Source organism: Fusarium pseudograminearum, chromosome 1 (assembly GCF_000303195.2).
Source record: "Fusarium pseudograminearum CS3096 chromosome 1, whole genome shotgun sequence".
Taxonomy (NCBI): domain Eukaryota; kingdom Fungi; phylum Ascomycota; class Sordariomycetes; order Hypocreales; family Nectriaceae; genus Fusarium; species Fusarium pseudograminearum.
Window position 1 is genome coordinate 1,232,135 of NC_031951.1, and position 22,310 is coordinate 1,254,444.

At 48.8% G+C, this 22,310-nt stretch overlaps 5 protein-coding genes across 5 annotated transcripts, besides 1 other annotated feature; 3 read left to right on the top strand and 2 right to left on the bottom strand.

Annotated features, from left to right (window-relative positions):
* Window positions 1-561: 561 nt before the first annotated feature.
* FPSE_00067 (uncharacterized protein) lies at window positions 562-2,537 on the top strand (the record flags this gene model as incomplete). Its single annotated transcript, XM_009253187.1, has 5 exons — window positions 562-607; window positions 708-808; window positions 862-2,194; window positions 2,245-2,412; window positions 2,467-2,537. The coding sequence occupies 5 exons, from the start codon at window positions 562-564 to the stop codon at window positions 2,535-2,537; spliced, it is 1,719 nt and encodes a 572-aa protein (XP_009251462.1).
* Window positions 2,538-2,784: 247 nt separating this feature from the next.
* On the bottom strand, window positions 2,785-4,268 carry FPSE_00068 (uncharacterized protein; the record flags this gene model as incomplete). The annotated part of the gene is made up of 2 exons (XM_009253188.1): window positions 2,785-3,584; window positions 3,641-4,268. 2 exons carry the CDS (start codon window positions 4,266-4,268, stop codon window positions 2,785-2,787), a joined length of 1,428 nt encoding a protein of 475 aa, XP_009251463.1.
* Window positions 4,269-5,346: 1,078 nt separating this feature from the next.
* Window positions 5,347-6,442, bottom strand: FPSE_00069 (uncharacterized protein; the record flags this gene model as incomplete). Its single annotated transcript, XM_009253189.1, has 4 exons — window positions 5,347-5,956; window positions 6,017-6,081; window positions 6,136-6,329; window positions 6,388-6,442. 4 exons carry the CDS (start codon window positions 6,440-6,442, stop codon window positions 5,347-5,349), a joined length of 924 nt encoding a protein of 307 aa, XP_009251464.1.
* Window positions 6,443-14,521: 8,079 nt separating this feature from the next.
* FPSE_00070 (uncharacterized protein) lies at window positions 14,522-18,600 on the top strand (the record flags this gene model as incomplete). The annotated part of the gene is made up of 2 exons (XM_009253190.1): window positions 14,522-18,002; window positions 18,056-18,600. 2 exons carry the CDS (start codon window positions 14,522-14,524, stop codon window positions 18,598-18,600), a joined length of 4,026 nt encoding a protein of 1,341 aa, XP_009251465.1.
* A 539-nt stretch (window positions 18,601-19,139) lies between these two features.
* Window positions 19,140-19,214: a repeat region.
* An 8-nt stretch (window positions 19,215-19,222) lies between these two features.
* On the top strand, window positions 19,223-19,848 carry FPSE_00071 (uncharacterized protein; the record flags this gene model as incomplete). Its single annotated transcript, XM_009253191.1, has 3 exons — window positions 19,223-19,575; window positions 19,653-19,734; window positions 19,786-19,848. The coding sequence occupies 3 exons, from the start codon at window positions 19,223-19,225 to the stop codon at window positions 19,846-19,848; spliced, it is 498 nt and encodes a 165-aa protein (XP_009251466.1).
* Window positions 19,849-22,310: the final 2,462 nt, after the last annotated feature.

Here is a 22,310-nt window from a genome sequence, read left to right on the forward strand (position 1 = left end):
CACTGTGTTTGCGATTAGCAATTACTATGTATTAGCATTAGTTAACCTGTCAGCTGTCCGCCAAGGATGAACAACAAATGAGGGGACATGAAGCATGGAGAGTGATGAAAATCTTGGAAGAATTGCTCTCGGATCTGCAGTCTCTCCAACCTTGTAGGTGGTATTCCAACGAACCGGTGCCTGTACCCCAGTCATTCAATCACGGCAATTGGAGAAACAAGCGGAACCCTCGGACCCTCTCCACCCCCATATTTACTACGCGAATCTCACCTACTCACTCTGTCCATCCACTGATCATTTCTAACTACTACGTAAAAAGTTGACGACTTGACAATATCAATCTGGAACAAGCCGCCGCCTCAGACTAAACCTATCGAATCTTACCTTGGAAAAGGGCCTCTTTCTTTCACAAGTCGTTTCCAGTACCTTTACTTTCAAGCCATATTCTGTAGTCGAGTCGAGTCGTGCACGACTTCATGACGTGATATTCGCCGCTCCACATTACCTGCAGTATACCACAGTCTCCAGTCCCAGGTCGGTAGTATTTCGATCTCGTTCAGTATGCCCCTGGGCATTCTCGAGGCCAAGGACATCGAGCATGTTCCTGGTATGTATTTGCAATCATATCATTGGTGATGTGGGGTATTAAACCCTCATCGCCGATGTCAATTCTGGACACCATCAGTTGACTCGCCGTCTACCCATAGGCACGACACGATACTTTGACGACCCGTCACAGCCCCAGACCGCTGATGAGCAGCATGGAAATCTCAAGCGTGTTAGAGTAGGAGAAGAAACCATCATTCTTGTACATTTCAGCGGCTCCTGATCCTGTTGCGCTCAAGCTGACACCAATATCAGATCCCTCAACCTTCCGATGACCCAAACGATCCGCTGAATTGGTCACTTTTGCGACGCGACTTGATAACCTTCCTCCTTTGCTTCGCTGGCATTCTTGCTACCGCACTCGGTCCTATCCTCGCCGCCAATACCATCACAATCTCTCTCCTCTTCGCCAAAGACTTCACCAAAGTCGCGCTCTTGACAGGATACTTTTTGCTGGGATGTGGTGCTGGTGCCGTTTTCTTCGTTCCATCCGGTCGCATTTGGGGAAAGCGACACCTGTTCCTCATCGGTATACTTATTATTATTGCCTCGAGCGCATGGGCTGGGGCTGTCGGGACAAATTATGGCAGTTTCATCGGTGCCAGAATCGTGCAGGGCGTAGGATGTGCGCCATATGAGAGTTTTCTCAATGCGGCTGTTGGTGACCTCTACTTTGTTCACCAGCGAGGAGTACGCATGGCTTTTACCAATCTGGCTGTTTTTGGCGGTGCCTTCTTCACACCTATCTTGGTGGGTAAGATCACTCATGAAATGGGGTGGAAATGGACATTCTACTTCGTGGCAATCTTTCTTGCCGCTACTTTGCCAGCGGTCTTCTTTTTGTGTCCCGAGACCGCGTATCGACGGGAAGCAAGCCTGAATACAGATACCACTGGCGAACTTGGAATAGAATTGACGACAAAAGACAAACGTCAAACTCCGTCGCCGCAACGAGACTCTGGGGAAGCAATGGCCCAAGAACTCGACCAACACGCGCCAGGCTTTACACTCTTTCCCAAGTCGAACGCTCTCCAGCCTATTGGTAATTCCACCACTCCTAAGAAGACCTTTCTCCAGTCAATCTCATTGTTCGACGGTCGGAAAACGGACGAGCGATACTGGGTACTTCTGTTACGGCCATTCCCTCTCCTGACTCACCCGGCGTTCATCTGGGGCTGCCTTATCCAGGGTACCATGATTGGATGGACAGTATTCATTGGAGTTATTGTGGCCGCTATTTTCATCGGTCCTCCTTACTACTGGGGTGAAGTCGATGCTGGCTACACTTACACGGGTCCTTTCATCGGCGCAGTGATAGGGTTCATGCTGGCAGGTCTTCTTGCCGACACGAGCGTGAAATACTTGACCAAGCTCAACAAAGGCATATATGAGCCCGAATTCCGTATTCTTCTTGTCATACCAATGATGATTATTGGTGGCATTGGTTTGTTCGGCTTTGCTCTGACAGCTCCCGGTGTGATAGAAAAGAGATATCCGTACCAGGTACCTCTCATCTTTTTCGGCTTTGAAGTCGCAGGGATGGTCATTGGTGCTGTAGCCAGTTCCTTGTATATTGTTGACGCATATCGTATGTTGTTCCGGCAGCTATTGCGTCCTTTTTTGCTAACTTGTGTCCAGGCGATTTGACTATCGAAGGGTTCACAATTATGATTATATTCAAAAACTTCTTCAGCTTCATGCTCACGTTCTTCGCCTACAATTGGATCAACAACGGCGGTATTGAACGGACAATGATATCAATTGCTTCGATTCAAGTAGGCGTGTGCCTACTAAGCATCCCCATGTGTAAGTGGCTACTTGTTCCGGTATACGGCATGGCTTTTTACTGACCACCTTCAGACGTATATGGCAAGCGGGTGCGAGCCTATTACTATCGCCACGATTTACTTGCTATGACTAGTCTCAGGTAAATGTCCTGAAAGAGGTTCTTTGATTGAAACGTTAGACATTTCGTTTTGTAATATTTAATACTTAATTACTCTGGTGGGATGTTTGTTTAAACCATCTCATTTCAACATTTCTAGCTATGATAGACCGGGACATTCTCTCAGAATATAATCGATAGATCTTTTTTGCCGGAATTTTCATATTGGTATATACATCATAACATCATTATCGGATACATCTTCTCCCTCATCCAATTTCATCTGTCCTTCCTTAAGCCTTGGCCATGGCAGGTGCCGAAGCTACTACTGCAGGAGCAAGAGTCGACTTCTTGACGAGGCGCAAGCCGCCAATCAGAATGACGGCTGCTTGGACACCAAGAATGACCACCAGCGTGGCAAGAGCTCCAATCACACCGGCAACGGGCTTAGAAATGCCGCCGCTTGAGCCACCAGAGTTGGAGCTGGAAGACGCCGAGTCATCATCGTCGTCACCTGAGCTACTACTGGCGCAGGTGCCGTCGGTGTTTCCACAGAGCTTGCACCAGTGCTTAGTGTCCTCGATAGCGAACCCGGACATGCCAGTCTTGAAGTCCTTCCAGGAGAGGGTGATGGCATCATCTCCGAAGAGAGGGAACAACTTAGGGGTGTTCTCGCCAGCGGTGCCGTTGGCGAAGTAGAAGCGGACGCTGACATCGTCAACGGTAGGGTTGGTGGCGTTTGTAACAAGCTCAAAAGCCATGGAAGAAGCATAGTCGACGATGCCCATGAAGTCAGAGCTGGCTTTGTCGAGACCGGCCAGACCGAAGAAAGCCATGAAGGCACCGTAGGCACCAAATTGGATGTTCACCTTGGGCGCTTTCTTTCCCTCGGCGAGGGGCTCAAGAGCCTCGAGGATCTGGCCACCGAGAACGGAGCCAGCAATGGCACGGACAGGCTCGCTGCTGTTGTAGGCAAGGTTCCACTCGTGGATAGAGGCGAGGTTGTAGAGCTTATCCAGGGTAGACTCTTTGAGAAGGTTGTCAGAGGGAATGCTGGAGTTGTGGATGCGTGCAACATTAATAAGATCAAAGACTGATTTTGTTAGCAGGGTACAGACAGGCAGGTTTCTAAGAAGAATGGCAACATACTCGTGTAGGCGTTTCGGAAGTTGGCCTCACCCTTGCCGTAGGTCTTTTGGATCACGGGAAGAAGGCTCTGGTAGAAATCCTCAGTCTCCTTGTAGGTCTTATCAAACGCGGAAGACGAGAGGTAGGCATTGGAGCTGGCCTCAGCGTTGGTGCAACCACTGTTGCCCTGCAGCCAGGCGTTGCTCTCGGAGTGCTTATCACTAGCAGCACTCTCAACAGAAGCAATTGGGATGTACTGGTATCCGCTCAGAGGAGCCTCAACCTTGGATCCATTGGCAAGAGTCTCAGCCTGCTGAGTGGGAGGGTAAAGGCCCTGAAGAAAGACGAGGGCCGAGTTTTGGAGGACAGCGTCCACGGGCGAAGTAACATCCAATTGGGACAGAGCCACGGATTCTGTGCTGAGGCCGGAGATCTTTCGGGGCGCATCCTTGCTCACATAAGTGTCGCGGTACCAGGACCCGGAGGAGTGGACCTCGTCAGCTCCGAGGGCGGTAAAGTTGACTGGCTTCCAAGCCTTGGCGGTGCGGTCTCCATGACGGTGGAAGATGTACAGGCCTAGAACATCTTCGGCGAGAGCGAGAGAGGGGATGGAGGAGAGGAAGAGGAGGGACGACAGCTTGGCGTGCATCTTGGCTAGATGTGGATATAGGTGAAGCTATTCACGCTTGGTTGATTATAAGCCAATGCTGACAAGGGCGTGATGAAGAGATTGGGGTAGAAGCGAGTATAAGTACTCCCGAGCTAACCCTCTTACCATTGCCTGGGTTGCTTTACAAACTTATGTTATGTATAGGCCGGGCAGTTCCCCGCCTCGGGTGATTCGGCGTTGAGCGGGTAAACCACTGCAAGGTTATGGATATGCATACAGTCAGTGAGTACTAGGTTAGTGGAAGAGTGAACTAGATGAAGATGGTTTCTCCGTGTAAAGGTTATTTGTCTGACTGACTACATCTAACCAGGCAGTCGTAAGTTGCCTTGGTTGGAGTATCCCGTCCAAATGGATATATCTTCTTATTTCGATTCATCTCGTTTCAACTGCACAACTTGACGCATACAAATTCTCCGTGACAGACCTACCAAGCAAAGTGGAAGCTCTCGACATCCAGCTTCCAATTCCTACCTAGTCGAGGTCCAGCTTGGACAGCTTCTGTAGCTACCCCTCCTTGAGCGGCGAACTAATGCAAGCTCGCAGCCAGTAAGCAGTAATCAGATGGAAGCCGCAAATTGACCAATTGACTCTTGAAGAGGGGAAGAAGAATTTACAACGGCCATCGGAGGCGGGTTTAATTGGATCTCGGTCGGGTCGCGGCTCTATTGACGGGTCTATTGTGCCGTCTTATCCCCGTTCAATATCGTTTATTGACCCGTTGTCAGAGTCTTTTTCGCTCCCAGATGGTGGACAGGGAATTCTAATTGGTATTTATTTTACTATGGGGGGTCAAAAGTGGTCAGTATTTAATTTCTATCAACTTGGCATATTCAACATGTAGCTCAGCTTCTTAATATCTTTCGAGATACAAATTAAATAATTATCCTTGACAAACACTTCTTCTACTGACTGATGTCTTGCCATCCGCATTCTCCCCGGAGATGCCATCACAAAGCGGATCCCCGGTTGGATGTTTATCTATCGACCCAGAACGCATATCTCCGTCACCTCCGATTATCGACTGATAAGATACCAACCCTCTTGAACTAGCATTCAATCACAGCTTTGCCTTGGTCGTCTTTCGAGGATCTCGCAAGTTTTGTGAAAACTCTCCCTTGAGAAGATAATCAGGATACTCCATACCAGCCTCAGTTCCCACACCCAGGGCTCCTTGACGCCTCCACGCAGCACCGTCCACGGCCAGGACCTGTCCGCTAACATAGCTTCCGGCGTCGCTGAACAAGAATACTGTCGCATCTGCGATATCCCGTACGGTGCCCGCGCGACCCATCGGGATGCTCTTGGCATATCTCTTCTTTTCACTCTCTGCATCACTTCCCAGTCGTGCTAGGCCTTCGGTGCCTTCGATGCCTCCCGGGGCGATGACATTGCTCTGAACGCCCCTTGGTCCGTACTCGAGAGCGACCGAGGCCATGAGAGAGTCCACGGATGCTTTGGCAGCAGAAACATGTGCCTGGAGCGGCATGCCTGTGTAGTGAAATGTCGCAGAGACGTAGATGATGCGAGGGTTAGAGCTACGCAGAAGATAAGGCATGGTAGCTTTGACCGTGTTAAAGGTTCCCAGTACATCGATATCCATTACTGATTTGAAGGCATTGGAACTTAGTCCTTCTATGGGGGCGACAAAATTGCCAGCCGCACCGGCGCTACCAACAAGCATTAGCAAACTCAAGTTAAACGTTATCTCGCAGATGGTGAGGTCTTACATGACAAAGTCAATTCCTCCCAGCTCTTTGGCGCATCGCTCAGCAGCAGCCTGAAGACTGTCAACCTAGAGCGAGTCAGCATCAGCATAATCACTGTTGAAAGAATGCACGCGTCATACCTTCCGGACATCACAGCCTCCGATTCCTATCACTTTGGCTCCCTCTCGAACAGATGCGATCTCCTTTGCCGCCTTCTCAGTCTTGTCGACGCTTCTACCAACGATGCATGCATTCGCACCGAGACGAACTAATGCTCGGGTTTGCATGCTGCAGATACTTCCTGCGCCGCCTGTGACAAAGACGACGCGTCCATCTAGACGTTGACATACATTAGCGCATTGATACAAGTGAGATTTCGTGGGGAAACTGACTGAAGATGCCATCCTTCCAGACAGGACTGAGATACTCAGATTCGGGAACAGACATTGTAATCTGGCTCAATTGGTTACAAGCTTGGTGAACGATGTAGTAGAGGGCAAAATGTTTAATGAAACAGTGTTCAAATAGGTGAGTTGAAGCTGATGTAGATTTTGTGTATATATAAATAATCCGGGGAAGTGATGTATTAAATGGCGATTTAGTTGTCAGGAGAAAGAACGATCGATTAGCCGAAAGGTCCGTCGGGGGTTTTGCGCGTGCCACTACGTGCCTCGGTTTTGGGTGGATCCAAGGTCCTCGAGGAATCCGGGGTTAAACTCCACTCTTTGGCCGCATTCTCGGCCGAGTTTAAGGCCCGGGCCGCAAAACCATATCGCAGGTAGGTATAGCGACAGCAGCATGGATGTATCAAAGTTTATCATGACCAGATACGAGTTCCCGGGTCAGCCTTGACCAAGTCTGGCTGCATGTCATAAATTTGTGTTAGTAATAGGCTCTCGTTCGTCATGTCCCCGTTGGGTATGCCTCGGCGACTGGACTTACACCAAGATATGTGGAAATGGCTGGGACATTGTGGTTAGTTAGTGATGCTAAACCCGGGTAGCGTCTATTCACGTGAGATGTCTCTGTCCGGTCTGTGCAAATTTGGACTGTCTTAGATTACTCTTACAAGTTACGAGCCGTGTTGCTCGCCGCATCTCCCCCTGTACCTGCATGCTCGGCCGGCAACGTTTATAGTAAGAGCCAAGTATACGGATATATGTCTCCGCGAAATACCTAGACTCTGTTAAAGTTCTTCACGGACTGCATACCCACGTACCTGGTAATGTTGAGCTTATCTGTCGGCAGCCCCCACACCATGATCCATGACTACTTCAATATTCCCGGATATTAATGAAACGAGAGTGGTCGGTATGTTCCGTGTCATTGTACTGGGATGCGGCTTGGCTACGCCTACACTAATAAGACGACAGGGCTGCGGTTGATGCGTTAGCCAGCCTAGAATGCTTCCTTCACGCAAGAATTCCTCAATGCAGAATAGCTGAGGAGTCTTGCTTGGACCAGGTAGGTACGCATAGGCAATCACATCCAGCGCTAGTTAATCCGCAATACGTTTCAGCAAAAGGTTGGCGCCTGGTTTTGTCAACATCATGTTTGCTACATATCATGCGGATAGCCCTGTACCCAAAACGTTGGGCATCGAGCATTCGTTACTACGGTGGCGTATCCGCCTCAAGTTTAAGCGCGGATGAGCTGACATTGCCCCCAGCCAACCGGGTTTCAATATACGACAGATCTCGCCTAATTTTCCTTTCTTTTTTGTCTTGTTTTCAGCTGCAGAACAAGCCCTGTTTTCTCTCGTCTCCTTGGTATCAGGGACTCATTGGCCGTTACAGTCCGCCTTACCAAAAGGCTCATCCCGCACGGCATCTCTATCTAGGGCGCGCTTATGCTTATTCCCCCTCCTCCTCACACCCCGCAGTCTGGACCCTTCATCTCTAGCCAAGCCCCATTTTCCATTGGATAGCTCGTCTCTATCTGTTGTTTATCCTTATTTTGTATATATGTATGTTGTCTTTTGTTTCAGAGGGATTGCTTGGTGGGGGTGTTGGAAGTCTCGATCCATCGTTAGTGGCTTATCGTTCCAGAAGCCCTAGCTTGCGTACTAAGGCACGTTTTGCCTACCTGAGATAGTATGAAGCAGGTGGACTAATCAAGACACGCCTCAATCACCAACATGACATTGGCCGCTAGAGATCAACCCCGATGTACCCATCCAGTCAGCAGAAACGCCAGGTTCATCCTTGTTCGTTTCCGTGATAGCTACAACCATTGACATCTTATGGGTGCGTGTATTATCGTGGTTGGTCTGTAGAGCCCGGATCAAAGGCAACAATGACTCTTGCCGCTGGTGTACGCCTCACCTGCTCTCGCCATACTCGCAACACCACTAGGGTTGAGAATCCTTCGGTCATAGACATGGGGAAAGATTCATTAGGGTAGTTTCCAACACTTTCCAATATATTATACATACGATCTATTAATTTCAATACTGTCCATTCGGTCCAGCTCGCTAGAGTTCCATGACCGCATCAGTTATAGCAACCCTTATCATATGTGCTGCCTTGTTTTTCAACGTCTTTGCATTTTGTCTTCCATAATTGAATCCTGTAATCTCAATACAAACTATCAACATGCCAGCAGAACTAGACCGTGGAATTCAGTAGTAGTTTCAACTTTCAAACTTGACTATTAAGCGCTGATTTCGTTTCGTCTTCTTTTGTGTCTCCTGATTATCCTTCATCATGGAACTACACGTATCCTTTCTTTGTCCCGTTATTTGTCTGGTCATTTCCTATTTCCCTTCCTGTAGGGTCTTCCGGGAGGCCGAGGCCATGGGTCGTTACGCTCAAACTCGAACCCTTGACCCGTTTCCGAGAGCTCAGGGTGGCAACCAAAGTGTCTTTGCCGCCTCAAGCACATTGCAAGGGCCCAGTTCTACACCAAGGTAGGTTTTGAGGCTCCTCCCTAGTTAACATGATGGGGTTCTCACTGGCAGGGCATGCTTTGTCTCTGATCATGTAGGCTCTTCCAACATCGTGTCCGCTTCATCCGCAACATAGCGGGCAGCTTTCAGGAAGCACAATGTAGCGTTCATGAGGTCCCTTCGAGCAAGCATGCTCGCGGCTTCCGTCGATCGAGGTCTTGCAAAAATGCGTTCCGGGATCGGTACATGACATGTAGATGTAATAGTTTTTGGTAAAGTCGCACATGATGGCAGAGTATGGAAGTTAATCCGCAAAACAGTTAGCTTCACGCGCCACAATAAATATCGCGTTCCCTCCAAGCATGGACACAACTTACCGAAAAATGTGTTTTTTTTTTCAGTTGTCAACAGATGGCTCTGTGAAAGAGTGAAGAACGAGCTTTGTAGATACAGACTCGAGCCTGGTCAAGTCAAAGGAGTCAAAGCTAAATGAACTCAAGACCCGCTGTAATGGATATTGAGTGTTTCTGATAGATAGCCCGGTACGGTGTAACAGTCGAACGGTGTGTTAGACAGGAGATAGAGAGAGAGTCGGGGGAGTGACAGTGTATATTATAGTCGAACTCTGTGTGGGTGGGATCACAGACGAGGCAAAAGAATCAATAACTAGGTTTGGGTAATGAACGACAAGGCAATGCGTGAGATGGATGATCCAGAAGAAAGAGACATCGATTCATTAAAAAAATTTGAGGGCGATCTCGGTGGTGGTTATAGATGGGGACCAGTACGAGAGTCAAGGATCCCAAAGACACTGCGTCGGCGGGGACCTTGACATCCTCGTTTCTGCTTCGGGGGTCTTTGCTCAAGCGGGACGGGGATTAAGAAAGCAAACGTAAGGGCTAGTAGAGATATTTTGCTTGGTCCAGGGTTTGATCTGTCCTGTCATGCCGGAGTCAAGCCAGGTCCAGGTCTGTGTGACAGCGAGTGGAGTGGAGTGTGCTCTCAACTTACTCTTAGCTAGTGGGGTGTCGCATGTCTAACGGTCTCATCCTGGACCTCGAACGACGGCAAACAGTAAATATACCTAGCCCTTGCTCTTTCGTCTGTTTCCAACGAACCCCCAGCAATGCGTCGCCAGCTTGCAATATCGGTACGAGGAGCCGAGGTACCCCTGTTACTGTTACATAGTAGTAAATAGGTGCTTTAGAAGATGGACCAACAGAGATTTGGTGAGGGGCAAAGTCCTAACAATGCAAGTCGAGGGAAAAGGACGATTCGGGGGGCGCTCGGCCACACGCCATCAGGAGAAGATTAAATCTAGTTGAATCCTTAAGGAAAACTGATAATGCGATTGGGCCATCATGTCTGCCGCTAGTTGGAAGAGCTGATGTCTTTCTTGTTGGCCTCGCTGCTGGGCGTCCTACTCCAAATCTACCCTCAGCCTCACTGCTGTAGATTCAGAAAAAGAAAATAGATCAGAATAGCCGACGATCCGTTGTCGATGATCATTTTGACCAAAAGGAAAAAAAATGTGTACCTCTGCACTAGGTACCGGCAGTACCGATGCAAGGTTGCCAAAGACAGTTCAGTGTCTGTAGATTGGATGATTGATGGCTTGATGGGCGGCGGTCCGTTGGCGCAAACGACAAAGATTGGTTAAACTTTGTCGGGTGGTGCAGATTCATCGCTAACGAATTGCGATGTCACCTCCTGCCTAATTCCTTTTCAACGGCGAGGACTGGGATCAACGCCACGAAACAGCCCTTGTGAGCATGTTGGCGCGTTTGACGTGAGTACCGATGTGTCGGGATAGGTTCGATCGTAAACGAGCCGTTGATGTCGTAACTATGGCTGACTCCTTGATACAGGACATAAAATCAGCAATTGTTTTTCTGGGAGTCGCGGAACTTTAGCTCCAAGCATTTTCCGTACAACACCATGTTATCCATACGTTTGTGCAGGGCGTGATGGCGACTTCCTCTGCATACACTAATGGAGGCCAAGGATCCAGTCGTCAAACGATCGTCCTACAAGGCTTGTTTGGTTACGTAGATAAATTATGGTGGTGGTTTTGATGAAGGATGGGTATTCCTGTTGTCGCAGGATGCCATCGTTTGACAATTCCCTGTGTTCCTTCCTTCCTTCCCTTCCTGTTGTTCGAAGTGCATGGAAGGAGCAATGGCGGAACCTCTCTAACTTAGGTAGGGTAGGAGCAGTTGACGTTAGTGAATCCCATGGCTGAGCATTGCGGCTTCCCGTACCTGCGCAATTGCAGTGCTTTCGTTTTTCATCTCGACTTCATTAGTAATTGTTTATCTGTAAGGATATTCCCTGCTTTTAGGAATGTTCTAACTTCAATAATGGTATTATCCGAAGTACGCGCTCCCTCCCACCTCCCACTTTTACTCCTCTCCCGCTTCCCGCCCGTCGCATATTCATCCGACTACCTTGATGGTAGATCGTCCCATTACAATCAGGGTATGCTGTACGGAGTATTATGCAAGACGTTTCGGCCCAGAATCCAGCTCGCCTTGCCGGTCATGCAACCCATAATATCCCGCCTCATGATGTTTAACATCCGTTGGTGTCGGCATCAAGTTATGATCCGAGCACGGCGATCAACAATCAGCTCCGTATCTCGGCCCATCAGCAACACCTGAGAGACCTGAGAGACCAAATGTTGCCATTGGCTCAGATAGTTCGAGACTTTCGGTGTATCCCCCAACGCAGCATAGCCAAACTTCAAACGTATCATGAAGCAGGCATTCAAGTGCTTGGCAGTCAGTTCGAATCCGGGGTGGAAAGTTTGCTCCCCACCAAGTTGCGACAACTAGTCTAACAAGACCAACCGTCGGGTACCTACAGGAGCGTCCTCATTTCGTGCATCCTGGTCAGCCCTAGTAAGGATCTTGGTTTCTGGCCCCACGCGATGCCAAGGCTCGGCTGCTGGTTTCACATGGAAGCTTTCAGCTGAGTCGTCTAAGAGCCTGATTACGAGACCGCACAGCTCCAAAACTTCCGCTCCATCAACTATGTTGCGTTTTCCGAAGCCCAAGAACGAGGTATGAGTTTGCAACTCACCGTGAGAGGGTTGCAGGCTAATTACCGCTAGCCGGATACCGCTTGGTGCACATATCCAACTCTATGTTGACACAACCATTCAGGCTTACTTAAGGGTGTTGAACTTGTCAAATAAGCTACCGGTCAGGCTAACCATAAAAGGCGGTCATAACGAAATCTTCTATCAGGACGGACTTCTTCGACGGGTATATTGCCTTGACGGCAACGTGGCTTTCTTAAGGTCCCTGAGCATGGCAACCGCGTGGAGCAATGACCAACTAATATAGTTGCATTGGTCAAACCATCAAAGATTTGATATATGAATGTGCATGCGTAAGGAATATGCACTAATGCTGCCAAGCTGCATAGATACCGACGCTGATCTGACCAGGGTGCTTTTTTTCCGGCATGGTTTCTCTGATGGCATATTTGTATAATTATTTGACAACCCAGGAATTGCTAGGACCAGAGCCGATCTTTTCTTAAACCTTGAGTTTAGAAGTACAATAAGGCCGAATGTTCGAGTGTGCGTGCAGCTATCAGATATTGGAACCGTTATTGATCAGCACACAACGGTACTCGCGCAATATTGTCTCTGACTACTGCGGAGGCTCCTGTCAATCCCCATGATTATTAAACACGATGTACCCATGCCGATCATATACCAAATTTCATCGGCCAGTTGATGGTGAACAAACTGAAATTCTAGCGCATGCCGCCGCCCTTCCATCGGATGACCCAGACTACCAACACTTGATAACCACTAACTCGGCAATCTGGCGGTTTTGAACCAAACTTTAGTACATGTTAAATCCTATGAAAGCATAGAAGTGTAACATATCTGCTGGTACTGATTTTGTGCAGGTAAGTAAAACGAGAAAACTAGCGTCACACAACGACGATGTTCCCTGTTGATAAAATCTAACCTTCCATGGCGGCTCCATGCCGCACGTCAGGGCTGGATACAGTCCGGCTTTTGCTGCATTCGCGTCACTTCTTATTGGTCAACACGGCACGCGGTACTGGGGACACAGCCGCGGCAATCTTGATGCTTATGTTGAAAACGAGTCAGACTCCTCCTGGAATTCCTGCAATACATCGAGGGCTTCGGTTCTCAGAAGTCAGGAGCTAATCGAGGCTGAGATTAGGCGAGTCAAAGTTATCAGGTCCTATGGCCGATATGAACCAGATCTTGCCGATCAGAGTGAGAAAGCGGTAAGATCAGTCAAACGTAGCCTTCAAGCCACCATCTGCGTCGTATGTATGTACTTCTGGGCCGTGTCAGGGAGGGAGGCATCAGGTCAGAGCGTTATCCCGGGGTTTCACCATGGGTGTTAGTGGCATCTGAGCCTGGTCTGCCGCAGGGCGAGGGTACATACATAGTACGATGGCTAGATGGGTTTCTAGAGTTACTTTGGTGGACTCACATTTGATTGTACAAACTTGTGTCGGCTCACGGCTGTTCCGGTCCCCCCTTGGCTCAGAGCTTGTGCTTGTGGCTTGACTGTCTTGGCACCTCTCGGGTTGACTCGGGCACAGACTATATCCCTTCGTTATAATCTCTGCATTACGCAGTGTGCATGAATCGCATAATCGCGAGTAATTTTGGTCTAACTAAGTATCTTGGGGACATCACCGAGCCGTCATCAGGGTTATGCCTGGCGCAACAGAGCGCGGCAAATGACATAAACGCTTGGGCTTCCGGACACTTGTTACGCTCGTCCACCTCAGCAGTGACCGTATATGGGCTTAGCACTGAAAGCTCTGTTGAACAAATCTTAGCAAGCTGTACGGTGTGTTGCGGTCAACGATTTCGTTGTATATACAGGGTAAGCTCTGCGAGATGAAGTTAATGGATGAATGTGAGGTGAGACTTGCACAGCCGGCTTACATAGCTGCCAAGATGGTGCAATATTCAAATGTTTTAGACTCAAAAAGGTGTCCCTATTGATAGATGATATACTTGTGTGTTGGTTAATTAAACTTTTGCACGGAAGAAATATTTCCAACGGCTCACTTTGTTAACGTCCTCGATGTTAAATTCCAAAAGTAAATCCTACTCGCTTAAGAATGTTACCAGCGCACCGGAACAATACGAGACCAAATAGAATACCCCATGTGACAAGATCTCATATATGTAAAATAGTCTGCAGCTTGACGATGCACAATAATGAATATACATTTGATGAATTGGTTGTTCAACTGTTTATTTGGTCAGATGCACAGCCACAATCTGTAGCTGCAGCCACAGCAAGACGAAGCTAGGCACGCCACTGAACCGATTGATGCGCTATGATTGGCTGTGAATTTGCACGCGCTTCACTGTTGCCACTCCTCCATGCGATCCATCTCGATCTACAACAGGAGCTCCTCAAGCTCAGTCTCTTCTCTCCATGCCTATCTTCGACCCATCGTAATTTTTTCAACTGCATCTCGACCAGCACGATAGCTTCTAATGCTGGCCTTATTGCGCCCTTATTAACCCTCCTCTCACCAACGAGACGAGAAATCGACGCGGCGCTGAGGGGGTCTAACAACACCAACTCCACCTGGGTGCCAGCCCAGACACAGCCGTTAGGATGACCGAGTCATCACCCCGTGCGGTTCGTTTCCAAGGCAGTGAAGATGATGGCCGCCCGGATAAGGCCCGGGGCCATCGGCTTGAAACTCCAATCGAATCCAACGGCAATCCTCATGCGACAGAAAGACACGACGAACTGGGCAACTTGATCGGATATGGGGCAACGGGCCATACAGGATCTTTAACTTCGTTGGCTCCTGGAACGGTTATTAACGGTGTCTCCAAAGCTCAACGGGGCCCGAATACCGGTGATGACGGTACTGCCTACACCCCCAACGGCTCCTGGCCGCAGCGACCATTAGGGCCTGCCCGAACACCATCGAACACGTATAATCCTGCCACGTCAAGAAAGCCAGCTCACCCACCGGCCACACCATCTTTCACAGAGTCTATCCGATCGTCGTCTAAAACACGCCCACGGAACGAAAGTAGGTTTCGCGCACAGGAGCGAGCATATGTACAGAAACTTCGACAAGATTATAGCGGAGGATATTTTACGTCGTACTCCAACCTCAACGGAAATGATTCGGACTCAGAAGGGGAGACACCCTCATCGGAGGGCCCGTATGACGACCGTTTCGACCAGGAGACTATCATGTTCTACGGCAATGATACTCTTCAACCCACAGACGAGGATTTGAAAGACCCAGAGAACCGTGAAAGGCTCGAGTGGCACGGCATGCTTGAGGCTGTTCTTACTGGAGATGTAGTACGGCAAGAAAAGAAACGGTTGATTGGATCCGCAGACCAGCAGGCTGGGAAAAGCGCCCACAAGACGGAACTGTGGCTAGGCATCCGTTCCAAAGTTTGTGGAAGGCATATTCCGGTCCAAAGACGTATGCTGGAGGAATCTCGATCTACTCTCGATCGCACTCTCGACGAAATCATCAACTTTCAAATAAAAGGAGAGAGCGAGGCTGGAAAACCACCATACGAACAGGTTAAAGACATGGTGGCTAAGATCCAGATGTGCGAGAATCTGTATCCTTCTTGGGCTGCACTCGCAGCTGAGCACAAGGCGGCAGATTCTGCTACGTTCAAGGAGTCGCATGATGCCATCATCTCGTGGTATAACACCAACGAAATGATCAACACCGAACTGAATATTTTAAAGAAATGGGTTGGGAACGAAGAGCTCGATTTTACACGCACCAAGCAACGATCGCCTGCTGTTAACGGCATCAACAACGATGAAACGTCATTCCTTGATCGACTAATGAAAGAAGATGGCCTGCAATCGCTTTACAACGATGACAATGGAAACCTAGAAAAGGGAATGCTTGCACCTATATCCACTGTTATTAGCAAGGCGAAGGACACTCTTATCAGGAATTCCGAGGCCTTTCGCAAGCGCCATCTCCCACCGTACCTTGAGGAGCTTCTCACCCTGATCAGTTTCCCCTCGCGCCTCATCGAAGAGATCACTCGGCTGCGTCTCGCTTATGCTAGGAGAGTTAAGGAGTCTGCCCAGCAAAATCCTTTGATGCAAGATCAGATGATCTCTCAATTTCAGCTACTGCTAAAGTTTGCCATACGAATCAAGATTGAGTGCACTTCCATTGCGAACCCCGAACCAGGTTGGGATCTGCCACCCTGTATCGATGAATCTTTTGATCAAGTCGTACTCGAGGCGTTAAAGTACTACTTTAAGATGCTAAACTGGAAGCTGAGCGGAAACAAAAACACTTTTAAAGAAGCCGAACTTTTGTTCCAGGAATGGGACTTTGCCAACGAAATCGGCAGCCACCTGCAGCGCGGTCACATCGAGGTTGCGGAGCAGTTCAGTTCGTTGACGTTCAAGGCGTTGCACAGACTTAGCCAGACCTTTGAGAAAGAACTGCAAGCAAAACCAAAGGAGACGGCGACTGAAATGAGCAAGCGTTACAAGGCTTGCCTTGATTCCGTGCGCGTTCGTCAGCGAATGCTTCAACGATTCACTCGAATGCTGAACGACAATTACGAGCACGCCTCGGACTACAGCATTTCATTCCCACCCGAAACCATGCAAAAGTTTTATGATCAACTAGTTGCTTCCGGCCACTTCCAAGTGGACACACGTCTTCTCGAACAGGATAATATCTATGTGGTTGCGTCCCCGGAGTTACGTGAGCGACTTGAAGATATCCAGGCTATGATGGCCATCACGTCCAAAGACCAATTTCCCGATGAGCTCGGAGAACAATATCTTCTCATACTTCGACCAGAGGATCCGCTTAACTGGTTTGGTGAAACGATCGAAGTCCCGCTCCGTGATTTGAACATTGATCTGAAGCGTGGCCACATCCGGCTCTGCGCTTCCAGCCCCCAGACCCTACACAATGCACGAAGAGCTTTCATTGAAAATGTCGATATGCATGTTGATCTTGTTCAGGAAGCGCGATCAAACATACAGAAGGTCAATTCAAGATTAACAGAGATCAGGCGGGTGGCCTACAAGCTTTCCAACAATTTCATGGACAGTGTGGAGATTATCAGAAAACAAGCCAGAGGCAAAGATTGCCAGGAACTCATCCAAACATGCTTCGTTTTTGCCACAGAATTCGGACAGCGCTCGTTGCTTTACATGGATAGCAACAGACGACAGATGAACAATCTCAAGTTGACAAAGCTTGCCCTTGACTGGGTCAGCTTCATCTGTGATGACTGTGTCGCATCAGACCGAAAGACGTTCCGTTGGGCTGTACTCGCGCTCGAATTAGCAATGGGCATGACAAGAGGACGCCACATTCTAGCGCTTGGTGAAGGTGAGTATGCCAAGCTTCGTTCAAAGGTTGCTGGGTGTATGTCTCTTCTCATCTCCCATTTTGATATTATGGGAGCTAGGTCAAATTTGGCCGCCCAGGCCGAGAAGGAGCGGATTGAGGCATTGGTTGGACAGTTCCGAAAGCTTGACAAGAACCGGATGATGAACGATGAGGAGGCTTCCCGGTGCGTTACAGAACAGCGTATGTCGGAGCTCGAAAGAGTGGACGAATACCGATGCGAGAAGATTGCTGAGCGACAAGGAGTTGGAAGAGTACTGGAAGGTAATAACGAGGTTGACCGGTCGCTGGCATACCTTTCGTCCTCGGCCACCAACGTCACAATGCGTTGGCAGCAAGGCCAATTCGTGGGAGGCGGCACGTTTGGCAACGTCTACGCTGCTATGAACCTTGACACTGGTCACTTGATGGCCGTCAAGGAAATTCGACTTCAGGACCCCAAGTTGATACCTCAGGTTGCCGAACAGATTAGAGAGGAGATGGGTGTGCTGGAAGTCTTGGATCATCCCAACGTTGTCTCATATTATGGTATCGAAGTTCATCGAGATCGAGTATACATTTTCATGGAGTTCTGCTCAGGAGGATCGTTGGCCAACCTTTTGGAGCATGGCCGAATCGAGGACGAGCAAGTCATCATGGTATACGCGCTCCAGCTTCTCGAGGGTCTCGTTTACCTGCACGAGAGTGGCATTGCCCACCGAGACATCAAGCCCGAAAGTAAGTGGTGCATTTTAAGTTGACGATGGTTCCTGGTACTAATTAAGACATAGATATTCTACTCGACCACAACGGAATCATCAAGTATGTGGACTTTGGCGCTGCCAAGTGGATTGCTCGACAAGGGCGCACGCTTGCTGGAGATGTACAGCCGTCGTTGCCGAACCGATCCATGACAGGAACACCAATGTACATGTCACCTGAGGTGATCAAGGGCGAGAATCCCGGTAAGCCCGGGGCTGTCGACATTTGGTCCCTGGGCTGTGTCATCCTAGAAATGGCTACAGGTAGGAGACCTTGGGCGCAACTGGACAACGAGTGGGCGATCATGTACAACATTGCTCAAGGAAACCCACCTCAGCTGCCACCTTCGGACCAACTGAGCCCCCAAGGACTCGACTTTTTGAAGAGATGTTTCACGAGAGACCCCCGAAATCGATCATCAGCTGTTGAACTGCTACAGCATGACTGGATTACATCTATTCGAAGCCAGGTCGTCGAGCCTGCAACACCAAGCGACACGAGCAGCTCGGCACAGTCGACACCGACTGTTGGCTCAATATCGAGCAAGCTTGGAGGGTCCGATGGATTTTACTAAACATCTTGATCAAGAGGATTTGATGAGGGGAAGCATCATTCGGAATCAATATTATGCAAGACAAGTGGGGTTCAGTAGATGAAAGAAGAGGAGGGATGAGGGGATTGCCGGGTTCGTTCAAGCACCAGTCTACAACAACTCGCTAGGTAGACGGTAGGCACGAGCGATGAGTTTGGAGTTTTGTGCTGCTCTGTCTTATGTGCTTATATTTGTAATGAGAATGGCTGGTTACAATTTGGAGGGGAAAGGAGGAACATGAACATGAGTAGATGCGTGTCAGCATCTAATAATACTTACATACTTGAACTTGCAAGCTACCTGTTCTTGAATACGACCATAGGTAGTGAATGTTACTGCAATCACCATGCTTGGCTGGTAGGAAACTGCCGAAGGTCCGTCATTTCGGCGCCCAGCCCCGCATTACGGAGGCGCCCGATGCGGAGACATGAACGATAAGGGCCCGCCCGATCGTGTAACGGGACACGGGACAAGATATCAACATATAAACATCACTCATCCCTCGATCACACGCTCTCTTTCTTTCTTTCCCTTCCCTTTCTTCCCCTTTCCCCTTTTCCCCTTTTCCCCTTTTCCCTTTTCCCCTACTCTTTCTTCTTGACCAATGGAAACTCCAGAGACCATCACCAGAGGCGACACCGCCAAAACGGCAGAGGTTTGCAAAGCACACGGCATCTCGCCGGAAGAGTTCTCGGAGCTCCGTACTCGTGCAACAGCAGCAAAGGCGACCGCCTACTGCCCCTACAGCCAGTTCCGCGTCGGAGCCACGGTTCTGTCAAGCGAGGGCAAGCTCACTAGCGGTGCCAACGTTGAGAATGCGTCGTACCCTGTGGGAACTTGTGCAGAGCGTGTCGCTCTCGGTACGGCTGTGACAAGCGGTCACCGTGGGTTCCGGGCCATCGCCGTAGCTACGGATATTGCGCCTCCTGCGAGCCCTTGCGGGATGTGCAGACAGTTGTGAGTTTTATGCTGTTTTGGCTGGTGATAGAAGTTGCTGTAATGTGTTGTTTTGACTAACGAGGTTGCTGATATAGCATTCGAGAGTTTTGCAAGTTGGATACGCCTATTATTATGTTTGACAAGAATGAGGATTTTGTAGTTGTCAAGTTGGAACAGGTCAGTCATGATACTTTTCTTATTCCTAGATTTGCGATTAATGGTTTGCAGATTTTGCCTATGTCTTTCGGACCTGACCAGCTCCCACGTCCTGGAGCAGCAGTGACTGAATAGTTGATATACTATGATTCATTGAGCATTGGATAATGCTGATATTGGCTTGGATCTGACTCTTTATCTACCTCTACATCAGCGGTTGGATAGACTGGTTGCTTCTTCTGATTGTTGCATCAATGTGTTATGGCGTTGAGGGCGGTTGTAACGTTTGAACATGAGAGATGAATGAACATGAGATACATACATCATAACTAGTACAGCTCGACAAATTCAGATGTATTGAACAATACATGCAGTATTGAGTTGTGAACAAAGCGATACGCATGTGATCAACTCTAACACATGACCACTTAGCTTGTCGCTTAACCATATGAAGTCCCGCGTATAAGCGAGCATGTCCTTAATGAATTCCCCTGAAAAGGCTCAATCTTGCATGTCATATTCTATCGCTGACAAATGAACCGACAAGTGTCTATTGAACGATATACATACGTGTTGCTTGTGCGTGTGTGTGCATGTGCCTGTGCTACTAGAGGCCTCCGTTTACGTGTTCGGCGTTATTATACGAAGAGATAACTCCTCAGCTTGGAAACATCATGACGAATAAAGAGCTGAAAACATGATCCGTTCTAACAAGAGCTGATACGATGGCGTCGGAACATTGAGTTGGCGGGAACTAAATATGGAACTGTCGTGCAGTAGCGCCAGGTCCCCAAAGGTTCGGGTACAGACGGTGAGAAATCTGGGGTTTAGGATCTCAGTTGTTTCAGTTGAGTGAGCAGCAAGCAGCTCGCGTGATCAACAACTCATGTGATGTTGGATTGGTGTTGATCAAGTTGAGTCTTGATCCCCCAGTCTGTACGGAGTATATGCATCATGGATATTGGTCCTTGGCATTAAGAACATGTCAAAGACTCGACGTCATTTCGACCAGGGCAAATCACTCATCTGGCGATAGCGCTCGTGGTATGGCAGTGTACCCAATGAGCTCAAGTATCTGTTTTGCGCTTTCTTCAGCCCTTAACCATCCATCCCTGCGCAAGGGTCTCACCAGGATCAAGGCAACACTGTAGTCAGGTCCAGGCGTCAAGCGTTACTGTACTTTGTACGAATAGTTGGTTGGTTGCTGGTCATCGGGCTTGACTGACTCAAGGACTTGTCACGTCAAATTGAGTGGCTATTGGCTTCACGATTCAGAACGTGGCTGGACGACGGCGAGCTAAGCGCAGCGAAATGGCAGACAAATGAAATGAGAGGAAATGGAGCTTTTGCCACGCATAAATACATAATGCATGCATGAACAATTCTGGGATTGGCGCAACTCTATCTAAGCCTCCCAGGTACAGTACGACTGGCGAACGATGGGACAACCCGCTAGCGAAGTCTGTATGTATGTAACTATGCATGCTCCACGTTGGTGTTTATGCTGCTACTGCGGTATCGTTTCTGAGCCATTTGAGGGACTTTATTGTTGCTGTTTGTCCCACTTCTTTGTCTTGCTGCTAGTATGCTCGAAAGGCCTCCCGGGTTCTGATCCGCAGAAGCCAAGCAGAAGCGAAGCTACTGTGCATGTGCCTGTGGCCCGGGCTCTCGGTTCCCCCGTAAAGGGCCCACGACGAGGCCCCTGAAACTCAGTCGGGATGTCGAGTGAATAGTTCCGAGAGGCGTCTATTCGTACCAGACTGCAGGGACTGGAGAGAAGTAGAGCAGAATGCAAACGCGGCGAGTGGCTGAACGGTTTCAGCGGTCGAACGGTCAAGCGGGCTACCGGATTAGGGAATTCACGACTAAAACTGATCAGTTTAGGTAGTGTCACGTTCTGGAAGGGCGGTCGAGTTTAGTTTGGGGCCGATCTTTGGGATCGTCTCATTGCGATACCTACTCTATCAAACCGTTTCCCAAGGGACTGACTGAGGTTTGAGGCAATTAAGCGACAAGTTACGAATGGTTGGGTTAAATGCAATGCGTGCTTATTAAGTGGTTGAATATGTTTTGTCTGTTTGTTGTTGATGTGGAAACGGAATGTGATATGACTTGAAGAGAGCGAGTAAAAGAGAGAGAGGCTTGACGATGGAAGTAATGCGCCCTACCCCGCGCCGCGTTGCATTGCATTTCAGTGCATGGCATGACATGACCTGAAAGCTGTAGTCACGAATCATTTGTTTAATTACGGCTTGTTGCTGTTGTGATTTGAATAGTCCCTTGGATTGACTGGATGCTACTGGGTAAGACCATGGGACGATGTAGCAAGTGTCAGGTATGTAAAGAGAGCTGCTTTGTTTTAGATTCAAAACCCTGGTAACTTGGGTACATGTAAGTAACGTTGACAGAAGTGATGGATGTTGCAGGGAGCATTGATGCAGTAGAGTTTGCATCTGAACCGAACAAGATGGGAAAACAAAAGGTTGCCCAAAGTCCATGAGGTTCAAATAAAGGATTTATCCAATTTATCCTTTCCTCTGCTACTTACTACTAATCTTTCCATTTAATTGAACTGTCACCCAATTCTTGACCGTCAA